Source organism: Camellia sinensis, chromosome 4, assembly GCF_055761805.1.
Source record: "Camellia sinensis isolate YWXY chromosome 4, ASM5576180v1, whole genome shotgun sequence".
NCBI lineage: Eukaryota > Viridiplantae > Streptophyta > Magnoliopsida > Ericales > Theaceae > Camellia > Camellia sinensis.
In genome coordinates this window covers 78,969,917-78,990,684 of record NC_138964.1, presented here as the reverse complement: position 1 = coordinate 78,990,684, position 20,768 = coordinate 78,969,917, and the positions used below count along the sequence as shown (strand labels likewise).

Genomic DNA, 20,768 nt, shown 5'->3' with positions numbered 1-20,768 from the left:
TCATAATTTTTTATTTTCATCATACGTCAAAAGATTCTTTATGTGCATAATTATCTCCACTACAATAATTTTTATATGTATAATATTATAATTTGGAGTCCTTCCATACATTAATTGTTAGCCATTGCTTTGTCATCCATTTTTTATTATTTTATATTATTTTTTTGTTTTTTTATAATCAGGTGTTCGGTCAGTTTACGCGCACTTGGACTAATTTCCTGTCTTCTATAGTGTTGGCACCCGTAACCTCTTACGAAACTCATTCACTCACTTGTATCTAGATGTGAGAAAATATAATAAAAGATATCAATATATGTAGCATGTTTTAATTTATTTTTTTTACAAATTTCTATATAAATTCATAATCTAAATACAACCTAATACTTGAAACTTGAACTTCTAGTGCTGGCATGGTGACATTGCCTCGAAAGGACATCAGCTCTATTACATGATATAAAGGATTCAACTTCTCTGTACATAATTGGAGTCTAGTTGTGCCTCTTACGGCTTTTCATTCTATTCGAATTCAATTGACTGAAGGGCAGCATGTGCTGATGTTCTATCAATTGGGGCATCTCCTTGTATTTCTCTTCTTAGTTTGGACAGACCCGCATATTACCAATACATATATGTAAAGAATTTGATAAGATAAAAATGTCTTCTGAATTCAGTTTTACTAAATGCATGCATATGAAAATGTCTAGATTTCTACAATTGTTAGAGCAACAAGGACCTTCCTTCTTGTTGAACCCCTTTTCGCTTTATTTTCTTTCCATATTCTTGGTGTTCCTCCTCTTTATCAAATGGCACTTTAACAGTCCAACTAACAGAAAAAATCGACCACCTTCACCACCAAAGCTCCCAATTATAGGAAACTTACACCAATTGGGCTTGTTGAAGCATCGCTCACTCCAATCCTTAGCTAGAAAACATGGGCCGATCATGCTGCTTCACCTAGGCAATGTACCTGCACTAGTCATTTCCTCTGCTGATGCAGCTTCTGAGATCATGAAAAACCATGATCTCATCTTCGCAAACAGGCCCAAATCAAGAATCTTCAAGAGACTCATGTATGACTGTAAGGCAGTATCAGTGGCACCTTATGGTGAACTTTGGAGGCAGTTGAAAAGTATTATGGTGCTCCAGCTTCTGAGTAATAAGAGAGTTCAGTCTTTTCATAGTGTGAGAGTAGAAGAAATAGCCGACATGATGAACAAGATTACTGAGCTGTCTAGTTTGTCATTGCCGGTGAATTTAAGTGAAATGTTTACATCACTTACAAATGATGTGATAAGCAAGGCAGCTTTTGGGAGGAAGTATGGTGGTGGAGAAAGTGGAAAGAAGTTCAAACAGCTATTGAAGGACTATTTAGGGCTATTAAGCCGATTCGACGTTGGGAAGTTATTTCCATGGCTCGGTTGGCTTAGCCGAGTCAATGGATTCGATGTTGAAGTAGGGAGGGTGGCCACAGAACTTGATGAATTTCTTGAGGGTGTAGTTGAAGAGCGCTTGAATGGTTTGGAAACAGAGATCTATAATAGTAATGGTGGTCAAGATGGATATACAGGCAGGGAGGACTTTCTTGATAGTTTGCTTCACATATACAAAGAAAACAGTGCTGGTGTTCCTATCGATAGAGATAGCATCAAAGCTCTTATTTTGGTCAGGCTCTCCATCTCTCCCTGCATTTTTTTACCATTCTACTAGCATATGTGAATCTCTCAATAAGTCTACCAACACAGAAACCCGATACAAAACATACTCCACCCACAACCCTATAAAAAATCTGATCAATTCATATGTGTTTTGTGTCCAGTTCTATAATTAGTTTTTTGTATTTGCAGTAGAACTGGAGTCTCTTCATAAAGTTTTTCCTTATTCTTCACTATATACAAAATAATGATTAAAAACCAAGTTTCATAATTTTTAGTTTTTTAGTTCAAAGAAAAGGATTGAATGTCCAATAATTAATTATATATATATATATATATATTCTTTTTTCTTTTATTATAGAATTTGAAGGTAGTGAGTCAAAAAGTAGACCGTGCAGTACTGAAGCTTCATGCTTGACTCCAATAGTATTAAGAATTGTTCCACTAATTTGATTAACAGATTTGTTATTTATCATATATAATTTCTTGCAGACTACCTTTGCAGCTGGAACTGATACTACCTCTACGCTTCTAGAGTGGGCAATGACAGAGCTGTTAAGACACACTCAAATCATGAAGAAAGTGCAGACTGAGGTGAGGGAGGTTCTTGGACAAAAAATGGACATAACTGATGAAGATTTGGAAAAAATGCACTACTTGAGAGCCATGATTAAAGAAACTTTACGTTTTCATCCTCCGATTCCATTACTAGTTGCAAGGGAAGCAAGGCATGATGTCAAAGTAATGGGATATGATGTTTCTGCTGGAACAATGGTTATCACCAATGCTTGGGCAATTGGGAGAGACCCTATTGTATGGGATGAAGCAGAGGAGTTTAGGCCAGAGAGGTTCTTAAATTCTCCTATTGATTACAAAGGGTTGGACTTCCAATTCATTCCATTTGGTGCTGGAAGGAGGGGTTGCCCAGGAATCTCGTTCGCAATGGCTGTTAATGAGCTGGTGTTAGCAAATCTGGTGAACAAGTTTGATTGGCAATTACCAGGTGGAGCAAAAGCTGAGGATTTGGACATCACTGAATGCCCTGGCGTCACAATCCACAAAAGGATTCCTCTTTTTGCCATTGCAACTGCATGCTCAAGCTAGTACAAATCTACTTAAAATTTGGAATGTTTTTCCTTGTGACCTTCCTATGTTCTTTATATGATAGTAGATACTTTCAACATAAGGCTCAACGTAAGGGTACTATTTTTCAGTCAAACCAATGCTTAAATCTTGTACAATGTCATGTGGTCATCACATTCACTTGTTCTAGTATGACCTTGATCCATAATTTAAAAAGTGGGCCGATGTTATGTAATGGTTTCAACGTTTACCACCACCCATTATGACACTATACCTGGATGATTGAAATTCACAATCTTAGTACTACTGCAATATCGTTACAGCTATTTTCAAGAAATTTTCTATATATGAATGTGATCACTTTTCTCATTTTTCTTTCTTTAAGCTATTCAAATACCAAAAAATGCATATAATATTTATGCAGAAATCTTAGATCTATCTGCTTTAAGTGTCTAATTTTCTGGTTCTAGAAGATGTATTTTACTACCAAGATTAGATGATCATATATAGCTCTCTCTCTCTCCCTCTCTCATCATCAAAATTCCATTCCTTTCTACTTGATTTTTTTTATTACTAATGAATGTTTATTTGGATTTAGGTTAAATTTGTCAAACAAAACTTGGATATCATGTTATGTATTTTTATATTAGCATGTTGAAATTTTGTATTATGAGCATATGTTCACGAGACTATCATTGTTAGTATTAAATAGCCTTCATATATATTCATAACAACAGGGAAGTTATCCATTGTTATGATATACCATTACACCCCACAACTATATCGTGTTGCCATTATTGTTATGGAGGCCACCACTGTTTCTTAAAACCATACTTTGATCATAAGATATAGGGGGATATATGCCAACAAGTTATTATATAATGTGCGTATAGCTAAAAGAAGAATAATGGATGGACAAATATGTTGTTTACATAAGCATTTACTTGCTAGAAAAATAAAAAAAAATAAAAAAAATAAAAAAAAAAAGAAGAAGAAGAAGAGAGAAGAGATACATTGTACTTACATCCTCTCAACAATCACTTAATATCATTTTGATTCTATGAAATTGTACTTTTAATCCCGTCAACTAAGAAAAAACTGTACAAATAAAGGAGTGAGAGCGATATAATTTTATAGCTAGGAGTTAAGAGGTATTCATATGATTAACTTATTATATTTATTTATTTATTTATTTTTAATAATGACAGTCCCAAATAGTTTTTTTTTTTTTTTTTTTTTTTTTTTTTTTTTTTTTGCGACAATATATCATGGGTCGCAGCTAACCAGTGTTATTATTAATAATAGCAGCCACCAGAAATTACTATCACTAGACTTGAAACTTATTCTTTTTGTCGCTACTTGTAACAACCCGCATCACTGTTTACCGATTAACCACTGATTACTGCTAAACTGAGACTGATTATGATAAGTAATCGAACTGATTGAAATACTGAACTGACTGACTAAAATCTGGAACTGAATTGACTGAGTATATCTGTTTGATTGTATGTCTATCTGTTGACTGTTTGATTATCTGTTCATGCCTTTGTGTTTAAATTGCGAATTGAAGGCCTTATTGGCGGCCGAATCTGAAATTGATTGATGATTTGTGTTCATTGGAATTAGTATGATTTTATGGTATATTTATCTAAAATGTGATATGGTATGATTAAATTAGATTAAAATGAGTTAAACTGCATAAGTTGACTTAATTACCATTTTGCCACCATCGAGTCGGCCACTTAGCCAACATACTTGAGCATTGTTGTACATGTAAACAAAACATTTCATTAGCCATTCCCTTGTATTGCCGACCAAGAGGGAGAGAGAGAGAGAGAGGGAGAGAAGTGAGTGTTCTTGAGAGTTGGCTAAGAGAACTTGAAGAATTGAAGGACAATTGTCTAATTAAGCTTCTAGTCTTGTGATTCAAGACTTAGGTAAGGATTTCACCTTTTCATTGATGTATTTAAGGTTGTTCTTGCATGGTTCTTGAGCCTCTAGAGAGCTAAGTCATGTCTTAGTCTAATAATGTTGAATTATAGCTTAATTATTGCTTGCATGGTATACTCTTGCATTTTAGAGCTTGTTCTTCATAAATTTGCCACATGCATGTCCATGTTTTGATCATAAACCATGTTTTCACCTTGTCTTTGAAAATATTGGCTCATTAGAGCATGAAATTGAAGCTTTGAAATGGTTTAAATTCATGCATGTTATGTTTGAATTATGTTCATGAAAATTGGTTTCAAATTGAGTTGAATTGATCTTCCTTTTGGGCCTTGATTTTACAAATTGAGCTTTGAATCATGTTATTTTAAGTATTTACAAATGTTTTCCAAGAAAAAGGGCCCAAAGGAATTGGTTTTAATGCATTTGAACTTGGTTTGAGCTTGGAAGTTCAAATCTGGAAATTCCAGATTTTGATCTCACGCTCGAGCGAGGTGACTAGCGCTCGAGCGTGAAATTCTCCCAATACTTTGCACTATTTTGATGTCCACTCGAGCAGAATAATTGACGCTCAAGCGGGACATTGTGTCTCATGCTCGAGCGGATGTCGAGCGCCCAATCGAGCGTGATTTTCACCTATCCAGCACTTTTGACTGTTTTGCAGAACGCTCGAGCGGGTAAGTATACGCTCGAGCGAAAACCTTTGTCTGCATGTCCGCTCGAGCGGAGTAATCTACGCTCGAGCGTGACCCCTGTTTTCTGAAAATGCTTTTAAAGTGCATCTTTGCATCCTCATCTCATCCTAGGCATTAGTAGGCCTAGTTTAAGGCATCTTAATGAGGATATAAATGTAGAACACACCGAGGCAAATTAGGGATTAAGTTATTATCTTTCCCAACTGTATAGCTTAGTGTGTGTTCAATCTGTAACTGTGTAGGGTTGGCGACTGGGGACGCGCTCTAGCTTTACTGTAGCCCAGAACTCTGTGAGTAGCAACTGTGTAAAGATATGTTCAAAATGATTATCTTCTGCACAATTGAACTGTACTGCTTTCTGAACTGATACTGTTAATTGAATGAATGCATGTCATATATTATGAACTGTATTGTGGCATCCTTAGCAACTACTGTTTACTTTTACTGGTACAGAGATCTCTGTCGGTTCCCCTATTGGAACCACTACTGTTACTGATTGATGGCCATCATTTACTGTTCGGTCTTTTAAGACCTACTGTTTACTGTACTCCTAATGGATGTACCACATATGACTGAATGACTGATATACTGAATTGACGAACTGTTTTCATTACTATAAAGACATTCATTCTTAACCTCTTTACGCATTATGTTATTCACTAGGCTTTAGCTCACTGCTCATATATATATATATATATGTAGGTGTACAGGCACCAGACCGTGGTTAGAAGCGTCAGGGTAAGCTCTAGTTTTGTCAAGCCAACCACTATGCCTCACTGCGAGGTTCTGAGCCTGTCAAGTTATGGCTTAGGGGTGTTTTAATTTCCCCGTCTGTCTCTGTATCTGTTTTGTATAGCTGTATAGACTGTTACTATACTGTTTAATAGGGATTAGGTCCCTGAACTGAATGATTGTATATATGTACATACTGTTCTGTACTGTTCATGTATATGTGTGTGAAAAGTCTTTTTGTCATACAGACTGTCACAGTTCATTGGACATTGTTTATTTACTGTTTTGGCTTCCGTCATGCCTCTGTACTCTATTTTACTGTATTACCGTTAAGCAGGCCTTTAGTAATCTCGGATTACTGGCCAGTTACGGTGCTAAACCCATAGGGGCGGGTTTGGGTCGTGACAGAGTGGTATTAGAGCGATACTTTCGACGAGTTATATCGCACACACGTGTCCCAATGAGCTATAGGATGTCCTAGAAAAGCGATTAGGGCATTACATGAGCATGATAAGTGTGTGGCTATGACATGACTGAATATATGCTAATGTGTTAATATGTTTAAACAAATGACTGCCTATGTTGATAACTGTTACAACTGCCTATAGTCAAATGGATAATGCGAGAACTTCAAATGAATCTGAATCCTCATCCTCTGAGGCAAGAATGGCAAGGCTGGAAAGAATGACGGAACTAATAACTGAGAGACTAGATCAACAACAGAATCAACAGCCCCCATCTCCTCATCCGGTACAACCGGAGCAGAATGTGAATGTTAATGATGGGTACATAATTGCTCTTACCCATAAGTTCAGCAAAATGAAACCGCCATCCTTCCAGGGAGGCCTTGAACCGTTAAAAGCTGAAGCATGGGTTCTCGAGACAGAAAAATTGTTTGAGGTTTTTCCGTGCTCCGAAGCACATAAAGTGCTATTGGCCACCTTTACTCTGCAAGAAGAAGCTAGAAGGTGGTGGATGCTTATCCGTGATGACAATACTGTTATGACTTGGGCTCAATTCAAAGGAGCCTTCTTTGAATAGTACTTCCCTCAGTGTGTTAGGTACAGGAAAGTAACCGAATTCGAACAGCCGAGACAGGGCACAATGTCCGTTGCTGAATATGAAATGAAGTTCGCCGAGCTTGCTAGATATGCACCACATATGGTTGACACTGACTACAAGAAGGCCAAAAAGTTTGAAGGCAGCCTTAACGTTGCAATACTCGACCGAATAAATGTTCTGAAATTACCGAATTATGTAAATGTTCTTGACCGAGCCTTGATGGTTGAATCGAACATCGAAGCACTGAAAACTGAAACACCAACGTTTGAATGGCGTGGTAAAAGGCAGGGTTTTAAATTCAAGAAAGGCAAGCATAACCCATTGAACAAGAAACAGAATATCGGGTCAACAACTAGCCCCAGCCAAGGGAGTGGTTTCATACCACCCTATTCTGAGTGTGGCAAGAAGCACAAAGGGGTCTGTTACAAAATATCGGGAGCCTGTTACAGGTGTGGCAAGGTGGGCCACATGGTTAAAGACTGCCCCTCTGCTCCACAAGCCAATACTAAAGCTACACCAAGCGTGGCAGCATCAATTGTTGCACCAAAACCGAACCCCAAAGCTATCGGAAAAAAGCCCATGAGGCAGGGCCGAGTGTTCGCCCTAGTACCGGGAGACGTGCAGAATACTGAGGCCGTTGTGTCAGGTATTCTCTCTATTTGTAATCAAAATGCTTATGTACTGATTGATTCGGGGTCTACGCATTCATATGTGTCGCATGCTTTTTCGCGAAAACTGAATAGACCATTAGAACCCATGAATTATTTGTTAGCTGTATCATCACCCATTAGGGGATCTATGACCTATGCATATATGTACCCTGCTTGTGAAATTATTGTTGGAGATGCACATTTGTTTATTGACTTACCGCCCCTGAACATTGATCATTTTGATGTAATATTGGGAATGGACTGGTTAACGAAATACCATGATACCATAGACTGTGTAACGAAACAAGTAGTTTTCCATCCACCGGGTTTACCCGAATTTGTGTTTAATGGGGTTGGAGTAGTACCTCCTCCGTATTTGATTTCATCTGTGAAAGCTGTTAAATTGATTAGAAAGGGGTGTAAGGGATCTCTGTGTTCTGCATTGACTGTATCTACTGATGATAATCCTAACGTGAACAGTATTCCTATAGTCAGAGAATTCCCAGATGTTTTTCCAGATAATCTGCCAGGGGATTTGATTGACAGGGAGATTGAATTTACCATTGATGTGATTCCGGGAACGCAGCCAGTATCTAAAGCTCCTTACCGAATGGCTCCAACTGAACTGAAAGAATTCAAAGTGCAACTGCAAGAACTGCTAGACAAGAAGTTCATCAGGCCTATCACTTCGCCATGGGGCGCTCCTATTTTATTTGTGAAGAAGAAAGACGGCTCACTGAGACTGTGTATTGACTACCGTGAACTGAACAAGGTAACTGTGAAAAATAAATACCCATTGCCATGTATTGATGACTTATTTGATCAGTTACAAGGTGCTCAAGTGTTCTCTAAGATCGACCTTAGATCAGGATACCATCAGTTGAAAGTTAAACCAGAGGCCATTGACAAAACTACTTTTCGAACGAGGTATGGACATTACGAATTTTTAGTTATGCCTTTCGGAGTTACCAATGCACCTACTGCAGTTATGGACCTCATGAACAGAATCTTTAAACCATACCTTGATGACTTTATTGTAGTATTCATTGATGATATACTGATTTACTCCAAAGGTATAGAAGAACATGAACATCATCTGAGACTTGCCCTACAGACCCTAAGAGAACAGAAACTTTATGCTAAACTGTCTAAATGTGAATTTTGGCTTGATCATGTTATGTTTTTGGGGCATGTTGTTAGCAAAGATGGAATTTCCGTTGATCCACAGAAAATTGAAGCTGTAGTAAACTGGCCTAGACCAACAAATGTGACCGAAGTCCGAAGCTTTTTGGGTTTGGCTAGATATTATAGAAGATTTGTCAAAGATTTCTCTAAAATTACCTTACCGTTGACTCAGTTAACTCAGAAGGGGATATCATTTGACTGGACTGACCAAACGGAATCAGGATTCCTAGAATTGAAAACTCGACTTGTAATTGTACCGATTCTTACCCTACCTTAAGGTACGGATGGTTTTACTGTATTTAGTAATGTTTCTCATAAGGGTTTGGGATGTGTTTTAATGCAGAATGGGAGAGTTATTGCTTATGCTTCCCGACAACTGAGACCGCACGAAAAGAACTACCCGACCCATGATCTGGAACTTGCTGCAGTAGTATTTGCACTGAAAATCTGGCGTCACTATCTGTATGGGGCGACATGTGAAGTATATACCGACCACAAGAGTTTGAAATATTTCTTCACACAGAAATAACTGAACATGAGACAGCGGAGATGGCTAGAACTAATTAAAGACTATGACCTACAGACTTTGTACCATTCGGGAAAAGCCAACACCATTGCCGATGCACTGAGTCGGAAATCGATTGGAAATTTAGCCTGTTTGCTTACCGGGCAGAAGGAATTGCTTTGTGACCTTGAAAAATCTGAAATTGAAATCGTTTTGCGAGAACAAGGTGGAACAATAGCTGCTATTTCTGCTCAACCAGCACTGATTGAAGAGATTAAAGAGAAACAGCAATTGGATGACTTCTTGAAGAAGATCATCGAAGAAAGGGAAACTAAACCAAGACCGAGTTTCAAATTTGAAAATAATGTACTGAATTTTCAAGAAAGACTGTGTGTACCAAATGATTCTGAATTGAAAAGAAGAGTTCTGCAAGAGGGCCACAATTCAAAATTTTCTATCCATCCAGGAAATACGAAAATTTATCAAGATCTGAAACTGAATTTCTGGTGGCCGAGGATGAAGAAAGAAATTGCTGATTTTGTATCGAAATGTCTTCATTGCCAACAAGCTAAAGCCGAACATCAACGACCCGCAGGCTTATTGCAGCCCTTACCCACACCGGAGTGGAAATGGGAACATATCACCATGGATTTTATTGTGGGAATGCCTCGCTCCAGTAAAGGTATGGACTCAATTTGGGTTATTGTTGATAGACTGACTAAATCTGCTCACTTCTTACCTGTTAAGACAATTTATAATGCAGAGAAATTGGCTATACTCTATATTGTTGAAATTGTTAGACTGCATGGAGTGCCTGTATCCATTGTTTCTGACAGGGATTCGAAGTTTACATCGAGATTTTGGCAAAGCTTACAGACTGCATTGGATAATGAATTGAGATTGAGTAGCGCTTATCATCCTCAGACCGATGGCCAGTCAGAAAGGACTATCCAGACGCTGGAGGGTTTACTGAGAATGTGTGTGCTTGATTTTTAGGGAAACTGGGAAGCCATTTGCCTTTGGCTGAATTCGCCTACAACAACAATTATCATTCAAGTATTAGTATGGTGCCTTTCGAGGCATTGTATGGCAGAAAATGTAGATCTCCGATTTGCTGGACAGAAGTTGGAGATGGGCCTTTGCTTGTGCCAGAGATTGTATACGAAACGACTGAGAAAGTGAAACTGATACAACAGAGACTGAAAACCGCACAGAGCAGACAGAAAAGTTATGCTGATGTCAGAAGACGGGATGGAGAATATGAAGTGGGTGATCACGTGTTTGTGAAAGTGACATCGATGAAAGGCCAGACTCGTTTTGGAGTCAAAGGCAAGTTAGCGCCGAGATACGTCGGACCATATGAGATTATTGAGAAAATCAATCTAGTGGCGTATCAAGTTGCGCTTCCTCCTGAAATGGAGCATATGCACAACGTCTTCCACATTTCTATGTTGAGGGACTACCTCCGGGATCCTTTCCACGTGATAGAGCCTACTTGTGTAGTGCTGAGTGATAACTACACTTACGAGGAATGGCTTATTCAGATTGTAAAGAGACGGATCAAAAAGTTGAGAAACAAGGAGATCCTGTTAGTGAAAGTTGACTGGCAAAACCATGGTGGCATGTATGCCACTTAGGAAAGAGAAGATGACATGGCTAAAAGATATCCTGAGCTGTTTCCACTGAATCCTGTTTTCTTCCAAAACGAAGGTAACTCGAGTTTAGAGGACTAAACTCTTTTTAAAGAGGGGAGACTGTAACAACCCTCGTCACTGTTTACCGATTAACCACTGATTACAGCTAAACTGAGACTGATTATGACAAGTAATCGAACTGATTGAAATACTGAACTGACTGACTAAAATCTAGAACTGAATTGACTGAGTATATCTGTTTGATTGTATGTCTATCTGTTGACTGTTTGATTATCTATTCATGCCTTTGTGTTTAAATTGCGAATTGAAGGCCTTATCGGCGGCCGAATCTGAAATTGATTGATGATTTGTGTTCATTGAAATTAGTATGATTTTATGGTGTATTTATCTAAAATGTGATTTGATACGATTAAATTAGATTAAAATGAGTTAAATTGCATGAGTTAACTTAATTACCATTTTTGCCACCATTGAGTGGGCCACTTAGCCAACATACTTGAGCCTTGTTGTACATGTAAACAAAAAATTTCATCAGCCATTCCATTGTATTGCCGACCAAGAGGGAGAGAGGGAGAGAAGTGAGTATTCTTGAGAGTTGGGTTAGAGAACTTGACGAATTGAAGGACAATTGTCTAATTAAGCTTCTAGTCTTGTGATTCAAGACTTAGGTAAGGATTTCACCTTTTCATTGATGTATTTAAGGTTGTTCTTGCATGGTTCTTGAGCCTCTAGAGAGCTAAGTCATGTCTTAGTCTAATAATGTTGAATTATAGCTTAATTATTGCATGCAGGGTATACTCTTGCATTTTAGAGCTTGTTCTCCATAAATTTGCCACATGCATGTCCATGTTTTGATCATAAACCATGTTTTAACCATGTCTTTGAAAATATTGGCTCATTAGAGCATGAAATTGAAGCTTTGAAATGGTTTAAATTCATGCATGTTATGTTTGAATTATGTTCATGAAAATTGGTTTCAAATTGAGTTGAATTGATCTTCCTTTTGGGCCTTGATTTTACAAATTGAGCTTTGAATCATGTTATTTTAAGTATTTACAAATGTTTTCCAGGAAAAAGGGCCCAAAGGAATTGGTTTTAATGCATTTGAACTTGGTTTGAGCTTGGAAGTTCAAATCTGGAAATTCTAGATTTTGAACTCACGCTCGAGCGGGGTGACTGGCGCTCGTGCGTGAAATTCGTGCTCCCAGTACTTTGCACTGTTTTGATGTCCGATCGAGCGGAATAATTAACGCTCGAGTGGGACATTGTGTCTCATGCTCGAGCGGGTGTCGATCGCCCAATCGAGCTTGATTTTCACCTATCCAGCACTTTTGATTGTTTTGCAGAACGCTCGAGCGGGTAAGTATACGCTCGAGCGGAAACCTTTGTCTGCGTGTCAGCTCGAGCGGAGTAATCTACGCTCGAGCGTGACCCCTATTTTCTGAAAATTCTGAAAATGCTTTTAAAGTGTATCTTTGCATCCTCATCCCATCATAGGCATTAGTTGGCCTAGTTTAAGGCATCTTAATGAGGATATAGATGTAGAACACACCGAGGCAAATTAGGGATTAAGTTATTATCTTTCCCAACTATATAGCTTAGTGTGTGTTCAATCTGTAACTGTGTAGGGTTGGCGACTGGGGACGCGCTCTAGCTTTACTGTATCCCAGAGCTCTGTGAGTAGCAACTGTGTAAAGATATGTTCAAAATGATTATCTTCTGAACAATTGAACTGTACTGCTTTCTGAACAGATACTGTTAATTGAATGAATGCATGTCCTATATTCTGAACTGTATTGTGGCATCCTTAGCAACTACTGTTTACTGTTACTGTTACAGAGATGTCTGTCGGTTCCCCTATTCGAACCACTGCTGTTACTGATTGATGGCCATCATTTACAGTTCGGTCTTTTAAGACCTACTGTTTACTGTACTCCTAATGGATGTACCACATATGACTGAATGACTGATATACTGAATTGACGAACTGTTTTCATTACTATAAAGACATTCATTCTTAACCACTTTACGCATTATGTTATTCACTAGGATTTAGCTCACTGCTCATATATATATGTAGGTATACAGGCACTAGACCGTAGTTAGAAGCATCGGGGTAAGCTCCAGTTTTGTCAAGCCAACCATTGTGCCCCACTGCGAGGTTCCGAACCTGTCAAGTTATGGCTTAGGGGTGTTTTAATTTCCCCATCTGTCTCTGTATCTGTTTTGTATAACTGTATAGACTGTTACTCTACTGTTTAATAGGGATTAGGTCCCTGAACTGAATGATTGTATATATGTACATACTGTTCTGTACTGTTCATGTATATGTATGTGAAAAGTCTTTTTGGCATACAGACTGTCACAGTTCATTGGACATTGTTTATTTACTGTTTTGGCTTCCGCCATGCCCCTGTACTCTATTTTACTATATTACTGTTAAGTAGGCCTTTGGTAATCTCGGATTACTGGCCGGCTACGGTGCTAAACCCATAGGGGCGGGTTTGGGTCGTGACAGAGTGGTATTAGAGCGATACTTTCCATGAGTTATACCGCACACACGTGTCCCAATGAGCTATAGGATGTCCTAGAAAAGCGATTAGGGCATTACATCAGCATGATAAGTGTGTGGCTATGACATTACTGAATATATGCTAATGTGTTAATATGTTTAAACAAATGACTGCCTATGCTGATAACTGTTACAACTGCCTATAGTCAAATGGATAATGCGAGAACTTCAAATGAATCTGAATCCTCATCCTCTGAGGCAAGAATGGCAAGGCTGGAAAGAATGATGGAACTAATAACTGAGAGTCTAGATCAACAACAGAATCAACAGCCCTCATCTCCTCCTCCGGTACAACCGGAGCAGAATGTGAATGTTAATGATGGGTACGTAATTGCTCTCACCCATAAGTTCAGCAAAATGAAGCCGCCATCCTTCCAGGGAGGCCCTGAACCGTTAAAAGTTGAAGCATGGGTTCTCGAGACAGAAAAATTGTTTGAGGTTTTTCCGTACTCTGAAGCACATAAATGCTATTGGCCACCTTTACTCTGCAAGAAGAAGCTAGAAGGTGGTGGATGCTTATCTGTGATGACAATACTGTTATGACTTGGGCTCAATTCAAAGGAGCCTTCTTTGAAAATTACTTCCCTCAGTGTGTTAGGTACAGGAAAGTAACCGAATTCGAACAGCCGAGACATGGCAAAATGTCCGTTGCTGAATATGAAACGAAGTTCACCGAGCTTGCTAGATATGCACCACATATGGTTGACACTGACTACAAGAAGGCCAGAAAGTTTGAAGGCGGCCTTAACGTTGCAATACTTGACCGAATAAATGTTCTGAAATTACCGAATATGTAAATGTTCTTGACCGAGCCTTGATGGCTGAATCGAACATCGAAGCACTGAAAACTGAAACACCAACATCTGAATGGCGTGGTAAAACGCAGGGTTTTAAATTCAAGGAAGGCAAGCATAACCCATTGAACAAGAAACAGAATACGGGGTCAACAACTAGCCCCAGCCAGGGGTGTGGTTTCATACCACCCTGTTCTGAGTGTGGTAAGAAGCACAAAGGGGTCTGTTACAAAATATCTGGAGCCTGTTACAGGTGTGGCAAGGTGGGCCACATGGTTAAAGACTGCCCCTTTGCTCCACAAGCCAATAGTAAAGCTGCACCAAGCGTGGCAGCATCAACTGTTGCACCAAAACCGAACCCCAAAGCTACCGGAAAAGAGCCCATGAGGCAGGGCCGAGTGTTCGCCCTAGTACCGGGAGACGTGCAGAATACTGAGGCTGTTGTGTCAGGTATTCTCTCTATTTGTACTCAAAATGCTTATGTACTGATTGATTTGGGGTCTACGCATTCATGTGTGTCGCATGCTTTTTCGAGAAAACTGAATAGACCATTAGAACCCATGAATTATCTGTTAGCTGTATCATCACCCATTAGGGGATCTATGACCTATGCATATATGTACCCTGCTTGTGAAATTATTGTTGGAGATGCACATTTGTTTATTGACTTACGGCCCCTGAACATTGATCATTTTGATGTAATATTGGGAATGGACTGGTTAACGAAATACCATGATACCATAGACTGTGTAACGAAACAAGTAGTTTTCCATCCACCGGGTTTACCCGAATTTGTGTTTAATGGGGTTGGAGTAGTACCTCCTCCGTATTTGATTTCATCTGTGAAAGTTGTTAAATTAATTAGAAAGGGGTGTAAGGGATATCTGTGTTTTGTATTGACTGTATCTACTGATGATAATGCTAACGTGAACAGTATTCCTATAGTCAGAGAATTCCCAGATGTTTTTCCAGATAATCTGCTAGGGGATTTGATTGACAGGGAGATTGGATTTACCGTTGATTTGATTCCGGGAACGCAGCCAGTATCTAAAGCTCCTTATCGAATGGTTCCAACTGAAGTGAAAGAATTGAAAGTGCAACTGCAAGAACTGCTAGATAAGAAGTTCATCAGGCCTAGCAGTTCGCCATGGGGCGCTCCTGTTTTATTTGTGAAGAAGAAAGATGGCTCACTGAGACTGTGTATTGACTACCGTGAACTGAACAAGGTAACTGTGAAAAATGAATACCCATTGCCGCGTATTGATGACTTATTTGATCAGTTACATGGTGCTCAAGTGTTCTCTAAGATCGACCTCAGATCAGGATACCATCAGTTGAAAGTTAAACCAGAGGCCATTGACAAAACTACTTTTCGAACGAGGTATGGACATTACGAATTTTTAGTTATGCCTTTCGGAGTTACCAATGCACCTACTGCAGTTATGGACCTCATGAACAGAATCTTTAAACCATACCTTGATGACTTTATTGTAGTATTCATTGATGATATTCTGATTTACTCCAATGGTGTTGAAGAACATGAACATCATCTGAGACTTGCCCTACAGACCCTAAGAGAACAGAAACTTTATGCTAAACTGTCTAAATGTAAATTTTGGCTTGATCATGTTATGTTTTTGGGGCATGTTGTTAGCAAAGATGGAATTTCCGTTGATCCACAGAAAGTTGAAGCTGTAGTAAACTAGCCTAGACCAACAAATATGACCGAAGTCCGAAGCTTTTTGGGTTTGGCTGGATATTACAGAAGATTTGTCAAAGATTTCTCCGAAATTGCCTTACCGTTGACTTAGTTAAGTCAGATGGGGATATCATTTGACTGGACTGAACAAACGGAATCAGCATTCCAAGAATTAAAAACTCGACTTGTAACTGCACCAATTCTTACCCTACCTTAAGGTACAGATGGTTTTACTGTATTTAGTGATGCTTCTCATAAGGGTTTGGGATGTGTTTTAATGCAGAATGGGAGAGTTATTGCTTATGCTCCCGACAACTGAGACCGCATGAAAAGAACTACCCGACCCTTGATCTGGAACTTACTGCAGTAGTATTTGCACTGAAAATCTGGCGTCACTATCTGTATGGGGCGACATGTGAGTATACCGACCACAAGAGTTAGAAATATTTCTTCACACAAAAAGAACTGAACATGAGACAGCGGAGATGGCTAGAACTGATTAAAGACTATGACCTACAGACTTTGTACCATCCGGGAAAAGCCAACACTGTTGCCTATGCACTGAGTCGGAAATCGATTGGAAATTTAGCCTGTTTGCTTACCGGACAGAAGGAATTGCTTTGTGACCTTGAAAAATCTGAAATTGAAATCGTTTTGCGAGAACAAGGTGGAACAATAGCAGCTATTTCTGCTCAACCAGCACTGATTGCAGAGATTAAAGAGAAACAGCAACTGGATGACTTCTTGAAGAAGATCATCGAAGAATGGGAAACTAAACCAAGACCGAGTTTCAAATTTGAAAATAATGTACTGAAATTTCAAGAAAGAATGTTTGTACCAAATGATTCTGAATTGAAAAGAAAAGTTCTGCAAGAGGGCCACAATTCAAAATTTTCTATCCATCCAGGAAATACGAAAATGTATCAAGATCTGAAACTGAATTTCTGGTGGCCGGGAATGAAGAAAGAAATTGTTGATTTTGTATCGAAATGTCTTCATTGCCAACAAGCTAAAGCCGAACATCAACGACCCGCAGGCTTATTGCAGCCCTTACCCATACCGGAGCGGAAATGGGAACATATCACCATGGATTTTATTGTGGGATTGCCTCGCTCCAGTAAAGGTATGGACTTAATTTGGGTTATTATTGATAGACTGACTAAATCTGCTCACTTCTTACCTGTTAAGACAATTTATAATGCAGACAAATTGGCTATACTCTATATTGATGAAATTGTTAGACTGCATGGAGTGCCTGCATCCATTGTTTCTGACAGGGATTCGAAGTTTACATCGAGATTTTGGCAAAGCTTATAGACTGCATTGGGTACTGAATTGAGACTGAGTAGCGCTTATCATCCTCAAACCGATGGCCAGTCAGAAAGGACCATCCAGACTCTGGAGGATTTACTGAGAATGTGTGTGCTTGATTTTTAGGGAAACTGGGAAAGCCATTTGCCTTTGGCTGAATTCGCCTACAACAACAGTTATCATTCAAGTATTAGTATGGCTCCTTTCGAGGCATTGTATCGCAGAAAATGTAGATCTCCGATTTGCTGGGCAGAAGTTGGAGATGGGCCTTTGCTTGGGCCCGAGATTGTATAAGAAACGATTGAGAAAGTGAAACTGATACAACAGAGACTGAAAACCGCACAGAGCAGATAGAAAAGTTATGCTGATGTCAGAAGACGGGATAGAGAATATGAAGTGGGTGATCACGTGTTTGTGAAAGTGACATCGATGAAAGGCCAGACTCGTTTTGGAGTCAAAGGAAAGTTAGCGCCGAGATACGTCGGACCATATGAGATTATTGAGAAAATCAATCTGGTGGCGTATGAAGTTGCGCTTCCTCCTGAAATGGACCATATGCACAACGTCTTCCACATTTCTATGTTGAGGGACTACCTCCGGGATCCTTTCCACGTGATAGAGCCTACTCGTGTAGTGCTGAGTGATAACTACACTTATGAGGAACGGCCTATTCAGATTGTAAACAGACGGATCAAAAAGTTGAGAAAAAAGGAGATCCCGTTAGTGAAAGTTGGCTGGCAAAACCATGGTGGCATGTATGCCACTTGGGAAAGGGAAGATGACACGGCTAAAAGATATCCTGAGCTGTTTCCACTGAATCCTGTTTTCTTCCAAAACGAAGGTAACTCGAGTTCAGAGGACTAAACTCTTTTTAAGGAGGGGAGACTGTAACAACCCTCGTCACTGTTTACCGATTAACCACTGATTATTGCTAAACTGAGACTGATTATGATAAGTAATCGAGCTGATTGAAATACTGAACTGACTGCCTAAAATCTGGAACTGAATTGACTGAGTATATCTATTTGATTGTATGTCTATCTGTTGATTGTTTGATTATCTGTTCATGCCTTTATGTTTGAATTGCGAATTGAAGGCCTTATCGGCGGCCGAATTTGAAATTGATTGATGATTTGTGTTCATTGGAATTAGTATGATTTTATGGTGTATTTATCTAAAATGTGATTTGATACGATTAAATTGGATTAAAATGAGTTAAATTGCATGAGTTGACTTAATAACCATTTTGCCACCATTGAGTGGGCCACTTAGCCAACATACTTGAGCCTTGTTATACATGTAAACAAAACATTTCATCAGCCATTCCCTTGTATTGCCGACCGAGAGGGAGAGAAGGAGAGAAGTGAGTGTTCTTGAGAGTTGGGTTAGAGAACCTGACGAATTGAAGGACAATTGTCTAATTAAGCTTCTAGTCTAGTGATTCAAGACTTAGGTAAGGATTTCACCCTTTCATTAATGTATTTAAGGTTGTTCTTGCATGGTTCTTGAGCCTCTAGAGAGCTAAGTCATGTCTTAGTCTAATAATGTTGAATTATAGCTTAATTATTGCTTGCATGGTATACTCTTGCATTTTAGAGCTTGTTCTTCATAAATTTGCCACATGCATGTCCATGTTTTGATCATAAACCATGTTTTCACCTTGTCTTTGAAAATATTGGCTCATTAGAGCATGAAATTGAATTTTTGAAAAGGTTTAAATTCATGCATGTTATGTTTGAATTATGTTCATGAAAATTGGTTTCAAATTGAGTTGAATTGATCTTCCTTTTGGGCCTTGATTTTAGAAATTGAGCTTTTAATCATGTTATTCTAAGTATTTACAAATGTTTTCTAGGAAAAAGGGCCCAAAGGAATTGGTTTTAGTGCATTTGAACTTGGTTTGAGCTTGCAAGTTCAAATCTGAAAATTCCAGATTTTGAACTCACGCTCGAGCGGGGTGACTGACGCTCGAGCGTGAAATTCGTGCTCCTAGTACTTTGCACTGTTTTGATGTCCGCTCGAGCAGAATAATTGACGCTCGAGCGGGACATTGTGTCTCATGCTCGAGCGGGTGTCGAGCGCCCAATCGAGCGTAATTTTCACCTATCCAGCACTTTTGACTGTTTTACAGAACGCTCGAGCGGGTAAGTATACGCTCGAGCGGAAACTTTTGTCTGCGTGTCCGTTCGAGTGGAGTAATCTACGCTCGAGCGTGACCCCTATTTTCTGAAAATACTGAAAATGCTTTTAAAGTGCATCTTTGCATCCTCATCTCATCCTAGGCATTAGTAGGCCTAGTTTAAGGCATCTTAATGAGGATATAGATGTAGAACACACCGAGACAAATTAGGGATTAAGTTATTATCTTTCCCAACTGTGTAGCTTAGTGTGTGTTCAATCTGTAACTGTGTAGGGTTAGCGACTGGGGACGCGCTCTAGCTTTACTGTAGCCCAGAACTCTGTGAGTAGCAATTGTCTAAAGATATGTTCAAAATGATTATCTTTTGAACAATTGAACTGTACTGCTTTCTGAACTGATACTATTAATTGAATGAATGCATGTCCTATATTCTGAACTGCATTGTGGCATCCTTAGCAACTACTTTTACTGTTACTGTTACAGAGATCTCTGTTGGTTCCCCTATTGGAACCACTACTGTTACTGATTGATGGCCATCATTTACTGTTCGGTCTTTAAGACCTACTGTTTACTGTACTCCTAATGGATGTACCACATATGACTGAATGACTGATATACTGAATTGACGAACTGTTTTCATTACAATAAGGACATTCATTCTTAACCTCTTTACGCATTATGTTATTCACTAGGATTTAGCTCACTGCTCATAAATATATGTAGGTGCACAGGCACCAGAGCGTGGTTAGAAGCGTCAGGGTCAGCTCCAGTTTTGTCAAGCCAACCACTGTGCCTCACTGCGAGGTTCCAAGCCTGTCAAGTTATAGCTTAGGGGTGTTTTAATTTCCCCGTCTGTCTATGTATCTGTTTTGTATAACTGTATAGACTGCTACTGTACTTTTTAATAGGGATTAGGTCCCTGAACTGAATGATTGTATATATGTACATACTGTTCTGTACTGTTCATGTATATGTGTGTGAAAAGTTTTTTTGGCATACAGACTGTCACAGTTCATTGGACATTGTTTATTTACTGGTTTGACTTCCGCCATGCCCCTGTACTCTATTTTATTGTATTACTGTTAA

General features: G+C 39.1%; 1 protein-coding gene across 1 annotated transcript; it reads left to right on the top strand.

The window, feature by feature from the left end:
* The first annotated feature begins 379 nt into the window (after nucleotides 1-379).
* On the top strand, nucleotides 380-3,023 carry LOC114256226 (cytochrome P450 736A117). The gene is made up of 2 exons (XM_028195841.2): nucleotides 380-1,662; nucleotides 2,145-3,023. Exons 1-2 carry the CDS (start codon nucleotides 655-657, stop codon nucleotides 2,754-2,756), a joined length of 1,620 nt encoding a protein of 539 aa, XP_028051642.2. The 5' UTR covers nucleotides 380-654; the 3' UTR covers nucleotides 2,757-3,023.
* Nucleotides 3,024-20,768: the final 17,745 nt, after the last annotated feature.

Coding starts and splice junctions, on each gene's coding strand:
- LOC114256226 (XM_028195841.2), top strand. CDS start 655: ATGTCTTCTGAATTCAGTTTTACTAAATGCATGCATATGAAAATGTCT. Junction 1,663..2,144: donor GCATCAAAGCTCTTATTTTG/GTCAGGCTCTCC, acceptor AATTTCTTGCAG/ACTACCTTTGCAGCTGGAAC.